The sequence below is a fragment of the Solanum tuberosum genome, unplaced genomic scaffold (genome assembly GCF_000226075.1).
Source record: "Solanum tuberosum cultivar DM 1-3 516 R44 unplaced genomic scaffold, SolTub_3.0 scf00366, whole genome shotgun sequence".
NCBI classification, from domain to species: Eukaryota; Viridiplantae; Streptophyta; class Magnoliopsida; order Solanales; family Solanaceae; genus Solanum; species Solanum tuberosum.
In genome coordinates this window covers 167940-178172 of record NW_006239289.1, presented here as the reverse complement: position 1 = coordinate 178172, position 10233 = coordinate 167940, and the positions used below count along the sequence as shown (strand labels likewise).

Sequence of the window (10233 nt, the reverse complement as noted above, 5' to 3'; positions counted from 1 at the left end):
GACTTCACATTTAGCTCATGTGGTTTTATGTCGGTTATTAGTAGCTCCCACAGTTCAGTCAGACTCTATTGCATTGACCATATTTCAGTACAGTCAGTAGTCTCAGCATGTTATAAATTTGGTCATTGCATCAGTTAGCTCAGTTTTCAGTATTTTCAGTATCTATATCATGTTCAGATTATTTCATTGCTTTATTGCTTTGTTCAGTTATATGTTATTTCAGCTTTACTGTATCCTGCATGCTCAGTACCTTTACTGAGGCATACGTGCGCTACATCTTCTCGTGATGTAGGTTCAGGTTCTCAGCATCCAGATCACGCTTAGATCGATTTCCGATCTTCAGTTCAGCAGCATCAGTGGTGAGTCCTCATTCTTCGAGGACTAGTGACATGTTTATCTTTATTGCTTTTAGTCTTTAGTTTCAGTTTTGCTAGACCTAGTTGGGGCATGTCCCAACATTTCTAGTCAGTTTAGAGGCTTATTTCAGACATAGTTAGATTCAGCTTAGTGTTGAGTTAATATCTTCTTTGTATTAAACTCATCAGTTTTCATATATCTCAGATATAGTATATGGATATTCCCCATCATTTCAGACTTACTTTATGATTTAGCTTCCGCATCAGTTATTATTATCCTTAGTATGCTCATGATCATGCCAGCAGGGTTAGCTTGGGATCACTTGTGGCCCTAGGTCCCGTGTCCGTGTCTTGGGGGTAGCTTGGGGCGTGACAATAATGTACATACACCTAGTACTAATAAATAATATAAGAGTATACACATTGTATATTTATCAAAAGAAAAAAAAAAACGTAGAAAGAAATTCAAAAAATCATTGAAGAATGAACAAAATTGAGGAATAAAAATACACAATAAATCCTCCTAAAATTTACTTGAAGAAAAAAAATCCAGTCTATCTATAATATATTCGAACAACAACAATAGGCACACAATGAAATTCCTAAAATTTATTGAAGAAGAATCAAATCATTATATTGCATTACCAAAAGAAAGTAGTATATTGAAAAGGCACGATAAAAAAATGTTATAAAACACTAAAAATCACAGGAAGAACACAATTAAAGTTAAGCTAAAATACATAGCAGAACAAAAAATGACCCAACAAAAAAAATCCTAAAATTTACTGAAAAATATTCAAAGCAGCAAAAGTATGTTAAGTATCAATGATAAAGAAGAAAATTTACCGCAATTAAAGGTGAAGAAAATTGTTGGAATTGAAATCAAGAAAGTCAGTGAAGAGGAGAAAGAAGCTAAGAAAGCTCAAGTTCTAACTACTGAAAGCTTATCAATCAAACGAAATTCAGAGACAATATTAGGTCTATATCTCAGCTGGTCCAAATGCAAAACTTTCAACGAAAAGTTAATGTCTCAACCCAACAACAATTGAAGGCCCAAAATTCAATTCTGGACAGCCTTATTTGAGAGATGATTTGGACAAATAAATGAGGACAAATGAATGAAAATTGAGCAAAAAATATGCAAATTCCTATGTAACGGATTTGTGTATTTCTTGTACGAAACAGTACACACAGATGTATATTTTTGTAGTGTAGTGTTAGCCAATTAGAATTCATACACGTATAAGAGTTATTTTATTTTCTTCTTCTAGATATTTTGTACATATACATCATTGATAAATGATGAAAGGCAAAAAAGAGTTTTCCTATTCTAGTCTCTGAATTTCCACATGGTATCAGAGCAAATTTGAGATCCTCTTTCTCTGTTAGCTTTTCTTCTTTTCCATTTTTCTCACTATTCTCCTTTTTACTCTCCAACATTGGTGATAGGAACTGTAGTCACTCCTGATAACTCTAAAATAACTGGAAATACCTCAAACCCTCTATCAGATCACACTCATCCTTTCTTTCTTTATGCTTCTGATTTCCCAGGAATGAATCTTGTCAACTCACCCTTCAATGGAAAGGGATATGTAGATGGAAGAGGTCAATCTTGATAGCCCTTTCAGCAAAAAATAAGATTGGGTTCATTGATAGTACTCAAAAGGAACTAGCTTCTACTTCAACTGATTTCAAACTATGGAGCAGGTGCAATGACATGGTGTTGTCATGGTTGCTCAACTCTCTCTCTCAAAGGAGATAGTTGACAGTGTCATTAACTCCAAAACAACCAAAGATCTGGAACTTGAGGACATGTTTGGGCAAAGTAATAGTGTTCAACTCTATCACCTACAAAAAAAGTTGAGTAATTTAGTGCAGGGATCAAATGATATTGCTGGGTATTTCACAAAAATCAAGAGGTTGTGGGATGAGCTTGATGCTCTAAGCACTTCTGTCAACTGCACATCTGACTGCCAGTGTGGTGGAAAAGCAAAAATGGGTAAGTCTCTTCAAGATGAAAGATTGATTTAGTTTTTAATGGGTTTAAATGATGTCTATGCAGCTGGGAAAAGCAATATTATGATGCTCTCACCATTACCCTCTGTGAATCATGCTTACTTACTCTTAATGCAAGATGAGAAATAGAGGGAGGTGTATATGAGCTCACACTATCCAGGGAACTCTACTTCCTTCTTGGCCACTAATCAGACCACTCTTGGTCAGAAGTCTGGATATTATGAAGCCAAACGGAAGAAAACTAATTTGGTGTGCTCAAACTGTAAAAAACTTGGGCATTCTGTGGATAAATGCTATAGGATAATAGGCTTTCCCAGTGACTTCAAGTTTACCAAAGCTAAGATTCGAAGGAAATGTGAAGAACAATGCTGTCTTCATGGAAGGAACACAAGAACAAAATGGAGCGCATTTTGATGGAGAAGGGTAGGGGAAACATTTCACCAAAGATCAATGCTCACAACTCAATTCAAATGCTTCATAATGTGCAAATGAATCAACCAGAAGAATCACCATATAATGCAGCAGCTAATGCAGTGACCTGTGCTAGTAATGGTTTCAAATCACCTTATAAATTTGTCCAGTTCAAACACCAAACCTGGATCCTAGATTCAGGTGCTACACAACACATGTGTTTTGATTCAAGGATCTTCTTAGAACTTAGAACTCTTGAGTCTCCTATCTTTGTTGATCTTCCTAATTCTTATAAGGTCAAGGTCACTCAATATGGAAGTATCTCTTTGCATCCTAAACTCATCTTAAAGGATGTATTGTTTATTCCTTGTTTCGAATATAACCTCATTTCAGTCTATAAGTTGTGCAAACAATTAAGTTGTTTACTCATTTTTTCTTCTTTTGGTTGTTTTCTGCAGGGCCCTTAAATGAAGAGGCCTCTAGAAGTTGGTAAAGTGAGGAAAAGTCTATATCTCTCAGAGTCAAGCTTTTAACATCTTAAGAGTTTTGATGGCAGAGCAGTTAATTTATCTGAACAAGAGAATTCTAGTTGTCTTTCTGTTTCTAGTACTTTTCCCATTCCTATAAAAAAGTAGTTTTGATGTAAGGCTATAGCACCTTAGATTAGGGCATATGCCATTTCAATCAATGAAAAATGTTTGTTCAACTCTTGTTTCTTCTCTTCATTTTCATTCTGATTGCAATATCTGTCATTTAGCTAGACAAACAAAATTACCTTTCCAGTCTAGTGAGATTAGTACTAAGAAGATCTTTGAATTAATACATATTGACACTTGGTGTCCATACAAAACCCCTTCACATGATGGATACAATTTTTTTTTAACTATAGTGGATGACTATAGTAGATCAACCTGGACTTATCTTTTGAAAACAAAGGGCAATGCTTTCACTATCCTAAAGTATTTTCTTGTGATGATTGAAAGACAGTTTAATATTAAGGTTAAGATAATTAGATCTGATAATGCACTAGAATTGGGTGGAAGCAATCTATCATCTGAATTTTTTGCATCACAAGGAACCATTCATCAAACTTCATGTACTCACACTCCACAGACCTTGGAGCCTCTCGCTCAGTTCCGATTCTCCTTTGGCCGTGATTTTTCATTACGTGCGACTATCTCCACTATAGAAAGAAAAAAATAAAAATCTAGTAAAGTAACTACTAGAACCAAATAGGCTTTCTACATATGCATCGTCTAAAACAATGATTTTTTTCAGCTGTAGCAAAGAACGAAACTTCATAGAAGTCAAAATAGGAAAAAATAAAAAGCCAGGTCGCCATTCACATTGCCTGCAATCCAGTTTTTCACGAAAGAACCAAACACGTAGAAATTGATTGCCATTTTGTTAGGCAACAATTTCTCTCGGGATTGATATCTCTTCAATTTGTACCCTCTTCCTCTCAGCTTGTTGATCTCTTCACCAAACCTTTATGATCATGACCCTCTCATCGTTCAATTCTCGGCAAGTTGGGGATCGCTTCACTCCCCTCCAACTTGAGGGGGATGTTGGAATTGAAATCAAGAAAGTCAGTGAAGAGGAGAAAGAAGCTAAGAAAGCTCAAGTTCTGATTACTGGGAAGCTTCTCAATCAAACGAAATTCAGAGACAATATTGAGTCTATATCTCAGCTGGTCCAAATGCAAAACTTTCAACCAAAAGTTAATGTCTCAGCCCAACAACAAATGAAGGCCCAAAATTCAATTCTGGACAGTCTTATTTGAGAGATGATTTGGACAAATAAATGAGGATAAATGGATGAAAATTAGGCAAGAAATATGCAGATTCCTATGTAACGGATTTGTGTATTTCTTGTACGAAATAGTACACACAGCTGTATGTTTTTGTAGTGTAGTGATAGCCAATTAGAATTTATACACGTATAGGAGTTATTTTGTTTTCTTCTTCTAGATATTTTGTATATATAAATCATTGATAAATGAATGAAAGGCAAGAAAAAGTTTTCCTATTCTAGTCTCTGAATTTCCACAAAAATAAGCTAAGAAGAAGAGTTAAGAAATAATGAAGAAACTTGCAACCATTTTTAACTTGTCTTTTCTTAAAAAGAGAACTCATAATAAATAAAATTAGAGTTTAATTACGTAAAATATAACCAGTTTAATCAGATGATTTAGACCCTTTCAAATAATATTTACATTTACAATTTTTTTTTTTTTAAATAGTACGTAAATAAAACTTATAGGCTGTGAGTTTGGGTAATTTGGGCCAAAGAAAGTTGATAACAGAATGTAAGGGCATTCCCCATTATTGTAACAAAATGAAATGTCAATTTAGTGCATCACAAACATCTTATTCCCTTTATTTATTTCCTCTCTTCTTTTTCTTATTACCCTCTCCAAATTTGGCGTTAATCTCAGGCTTCACTCTCTCGTTCTTTCTTCATTAGATCCCTCTTCCATAATCATCTTTCAGGTAACATCTCTACGTTTTATCATTTATAAATTCAAATTATAAAAACTTATCTAATTAGAGTTTGTGTTTTTTTTTAAAAAAAAAAAATCAGTTTTCAGATTAATTTTCTTGATTCGAGATAGTTTTTTTTCATGATTCTTATCTATAATTCAGCAATCATATTGTTAAAATCAAAATTTTCATTTTTTTTTGGCTGAATTTTTTGGGATACATTTATCTTTTTCGGTGATTTGCATTTGATTTGAGGTTATTCATCACATTTTTTTTGTTTTATTTATGACCTGAATTTGTTGTTGTGTTATGATCTGAAGATCAAATCGTATTAACTTTGAATTTTGAATTTGAATTTTTTCATAGAGAGCTTTGAATTGTGAATTTAAATTTTGATTTCTGAAAAATTGCTTTCTCATTCAGATCCATTTCATGATACGCTGGATTTTGCAACAAATCAATACTTTCATTCCGTTTTATATGAGGACATTTTAAAGGGAGTTGAGTTTAAGATGTTATATTGAGTTATATATTATGTCAGTGATAATGGAAGAAAAATATTATAATGATAGTCGAAGATTTAGTTTCATTGAAGAACATCATATCAAAATTGAAAGTTTAAATAGCTTAATGGATTTGAAGGTGTTCTGCATTGACAGTTTGATGAATTTTTTGAGTGTTAAAGGTTGATAATCATGTCTAATTGTTATTGAAAAAAGTAATATAAAGTAAGGGTTGAGACACTTTTGATAAAAGATAACTTTCTGTAACACAAAAAAATCAGATAATGACTATCATGAAAGTGTTTTCCTTTATACAAGACACACACTAGTTCTGGAAATTTTAAACATTCCAAAATAGACAGTTGTGATATAAATTGAGGAGACGAGAGTACATACTATTTCATTACTTGATTTATGACTCATATTATATATTTGTTAATATATTTTATTATATCATTTAGTTCTCTTTTAGCATAGGGACACCAACAAGGAGAAATGGGGTTGACATTCACCAAGCTTTTCAGCCGGCTTTTCGCCAAGAAAGAAATGCGAATTCTCATGGTTGGACTTGATGCAGCTGGTAAGACCACCATATTGTACAAGCTCAAGCTGGGCGAGATCGTTACTACTATTCCTACCATTGGTACGTACTTCACTTACATGCATATCTGTACTACAAATTAACAGTTCAACTGTAGTGTATAACTTTCAAAAATTGCATCTAAAGTACCTCTGCTGCATATAGTATTGAAAGAATAACTTTAGAAATTCATAAATGTAAGCTATGGTTGGATTTTCTTCCTCGGAATAGAATTCTTTATAGGTGAATTATGAGTCTGCTGAAATTCTAGAATTTTAGATAAAGAAGTGTATCAATTTTGAAGCTTAATTGAATGTTAGCATTCATTTTTTTTCATTGTTTGACTGGTTACAAAGGACATTACAGAAGTTACATTTGAATTAAAATTATACTAACATCTTTTATCATAATCTGTTGAGGTATATCATAAAAAGGATATTCATGGACATCTGGTGCAATAGAGTAAGGGTATGCATATAATACTTAAGTCTATCACCTAATATTCTTTAGGGGGCTATTCTACAGCTTGACGTTCTATGATTAAAAACTAAGAAAACAGGGCGTGCTCTGTTTGGGTCTTTGATATGAAAGATTAAATTAGATTATGCTAATTAATCTCCATTCTCTGCCAGATCAACATTTTATAATAGAATGAGGTTGATTTTTTCATTTTTTTTTTTTGGATTACTTGGCAGTAGGAAATTGTTTATGCTTTTCTAAACCAATTTTTTGGTTTTAAGATGAACAAGTTTTTCATAATTCTTAGGAAAACATTTCTGTAAATGCACCAAAAGAGAGCCTTTAAAATGAACTAAAGAAAGGAAGTATGTTATGTTTCTTCTATGTGCTTGTTTTCACAACCTTGTTGAAAGTGTTGCTATGAATAGATAATCAGCTCTGTTTTTAGCTTACTCTAATCTCTGTAATTGTATGCTTATAATATTACTGCTCGGATGATGTCAATAATAATTGATAATTTGCAGGTTTCAATGTGGAGACTGTTGAGTACAAGAACATCAGCTTCACTGTTTGGGATGTCGGGGGTCAGGACAAGGTATAGATGTTTTTAGTGTCTAAGGAATATAAGTTAACATAGAGTTTGGTATTTGTTTATGATAAACCGGGAGCAAGTCTTTATCTTTTGTTTGCTGATCTAACCTTTCCCCTTTCCTCGACTTATGTGCTTCATAGAATGAGGCCTTTGATTCAACTGTTTAATGCATAGCCACTTTTTTTTTTTTTCAGATTCGTCCATTATGGAGACACTATTTCCAGAACACTCAGGGTCTCATTTTCGTGGTTGATAGCAATGACAGAGATCGTGTTGTGGAGGCAAGAGATGAGTTGCATAGGATGTTAAATGAGGTAATAATTCTCACACCTTTTTTATAATGTTTTTTGTTTTCAGGAAATGAGATTCAACTTCTAAAGCTTAAGCTGCATGGAAAAAAAAATCTGCGACTATTTTAAGTGAATAGTACTGAAATCTGCATTGTATACTAATTAGCTCTTCAAGCTGATATCCGAACTGTTGAAACTATTGCACAAGCATTTGCAATAGTCGTTTTCATCAAGAGTGATTACAACTTGTGGTTATGACACTGTATATATGTCTGCCAAAAGTCTCTCTTTCTTAAACTCTCCATGCTAAGTCAAACCATCCATATAAATTGAAACATAGGAAGTACTTTTTTCCCTCAATCTTGTCAGATAAAGCTTGCTTAGCAATTATTAAAACTAAAAAATGAACTATTTTTCCATTGTTTTTTTTTTCTTTTTAAAAACTACAAAGCGATGACTCTTAATTTGCTGAAAATCCCTGAACATGGACTAATAATAAATCAAAACTATGGATGAGAAAAACAAAATACTTTTCATCCCTGACAATAATCTTGGATATAACTTCATTTTCAGAAAAAAAAAACTTGGATATAACTTAATTTTATGCAATTCAGAGTTCCTAAATGGAGCCTTGAGCATATTGGCAAATTGTGATTTTGAAATGAATTTTGCTAATGTGTGCTAATATACCTTCTTTATTTTGATTAGTCCAACTTCAAAATCTTAGTTTGGTAATATTCTTATCTCATTTGCCTTAAGCTAAAGTATTTCCATTTAGAGGGAATTAATTGAGTTAGATTTAAACTTTACTGTGATCCTCATTTAGGAGTATGCCAAAAGTCTGATACTATACACGAATAATCTATTATGTTATCAATTTCTATAGCAAGGATAGAGTTACAGTCAACAACACTGACAATGATCTCCCAGCTTGAATGAAGATAAAAGAACTGTGCTTGGTCCAAAGTAAAAGAAAACTGTATAACTCTTGACGGTATTGACTGCACCTAATTTAATTCAATTTTTTGGAGCTTCAAGTGGAGCCAAAGATGATGTTTCAGTGATTCTAAATTGTCAAACATTTTTTCTTGATCTTATGGAGTGTGTCATATCGACCAATCATTTTGTCCCTCTGTCTTTGATATGTTATTCAGGATGTTATTGTTAGTAAGATGAATGTCATAATTGGAACAGTTCATCAACTTTGATCCATTGTTGAATGGGACAGTTGGTTATTTATGATTTAACCATTAGCAGGTGAAGTACCTAGAAGAGTTCAGGGAGAAATAATCAAAGAGGAGATTTTTCCTTCTGCTTGTCATTTAATTAAACTGGAAGAGAGAAGTGTCAATACTTCACTTTATGTTTGCACTGGTCAACGTGTCCATATATTGTTTCTTAGGAAAAGAACACATAAAATAGTAAAGGGTGAGTAGGAGCAGGGAGCTTCTATGCTGAACCACAGTACCCAAATGCTTTTTCTGATCATAGCTCATGCTTACTATACTCATAGTTACATTAATTATTAAATGACAAAGTGAAAGGATTTTGTTCTTAAGTTGGACTTAAACTTTGCCGACTGACCTGTGGAGTTTAATAGTCATTACTCTCTGTTCCAGGATGAGCTTCGGGACGCAGTGCTTCTTGTTTTTGCTAACAAACAAGATCTTCCCAATGCAATGAATGCTGCCGAAATAACTGATAAGCTTGGACTGCACTCTCTCAGGCAGCGTCACTGGTAGGCACACTTGCTAGCAGTTGTGACAGCTTCCCTTACTTCTGAATGCACTAAATTTTGTCTCGACTACTTTTAGGTACATTCAGAGCACCTGTGCAACATCTGGAGAGGGACTTTATGAGGGTCTTGATTGGCTTTCCAACAACATTGCTAACAAGGTACGAGTACACTTCCTAATTGATTGAATTGGGGTTAGATCTTTTCCTTTTGGTGTTGGGATCAAGTTTGTGCGCTCATTGTTTTCTCTTCTCTTTGAATCCTCTTTTTACAGTCCTAAGGCACTGGAAGAGTTCTTGCGGGTTGATACTGGATGCAGGCAGATTTTTATCTAGTTTCTTTCCCAAGTCAGTGTGGTTATGAACATTGTCTTGAAAGGCATTTTGCATCTTGTTAGAACTTAATGAAATGGCTTTGTAATACAAGGGTTGGATATATATGTAATGTTGTTTGTTTAGGTTTGAGTATATACTTCCATAAATTTGTATACAAAGACTAGTTCATTAATGACGTTTTTGTTAGTCATTGATCGTGATTGTACTTCCTCTTTTTACCCCTAATGTGAACCTCGCATTTATCTCCTAGGTTTTGAGACGATTAAAACCATGAATGTGTAGTTTCTATGTGCTTATAAGATCAATGATTTGCACTTACATTCTTGCTTTACTTTATGCCCGGAGCTTCCATCATTTTGAGTTTCATCCCTTGAGAGACATAATTATCATCAGATCCTTGCTCTAACAAAAGTTGGTGCTTGGTTATTTGCCTTGATTTTTGCTTAAACTTCCCAATCTTGCGTGTGTGCAAT

General features: G+C 33.6%; 1 protein-coding gene across 3 annotated transcripts; it reads left to right on the top strand.

The window, feature by feature from the left end:
* Positions 1–5148: 5148 nt before the first annotated feature.
* LOC102595951 (ADP-ribosylation factor 2-like) lies at positions 5149–9954 on the top strand. 3 transcript variants are annotated; one of them, XM_006361604.2, is made up of 7 exons: positions 5149–5275; positions 6247–6412; positions 7333–7403; positions 7595–7714; positions 9310–9428; positions 9505–9586; positions 9700–9954. In XM_006361604.2, the coding sequence occupies exons 2-7, from the start codon at positions 6265–6267 to the stop codon at positions 9703–9705; spliced, it is 546 nt and encodes a 181-aa protein (XP_006361666.1). In that variant the 5' UTR covers positions 5149–5275; positions 6247–6264; the 3' UTR covers positions 9706–9954. The 3 variants fall into 3 exon arrangements, with proteins under 3 accessions (XP_006361666.1, XP_006361665.1, XP_006361664.1); XM_006361603.2 differs by having other exon boundaries at positions 6242–6412; XM_006361602.2 differs by having other exon boundaries at positions 5150–5275; positions 6231–6412.
* The last annotated feature ends 279 nt before the right edge of the window (positions 9955–10233 follow it).

What these genes read in the sequence shown, in the direction of transcription:
- LOC102595951 (XM_006361604.2), top strand. Translation starts at nt 6,265, where the DNA reads ATGGGGTTGACATTCACCAAGCTTTTCAGCCGGCTTTTCGCCAAGAAA. An exon ending in TACTACTATTCCTACCATTG is followed by an intron (nt 6,413 to 7,332) that starts GTACGTACTTCA and finishes GATAATTTGCAG; the next exon opens with GTTTCAATGTGGAGACTGTT. An exon ending in ATGTCGGGGGTCAGGACAAG is followed by an intron (nt 7,404 to 7,594) that starts GTATAGATGTTT and finishes TTTTTTTTTCAG; the next exon opens with ATTCGTCCATTATGGAGACA.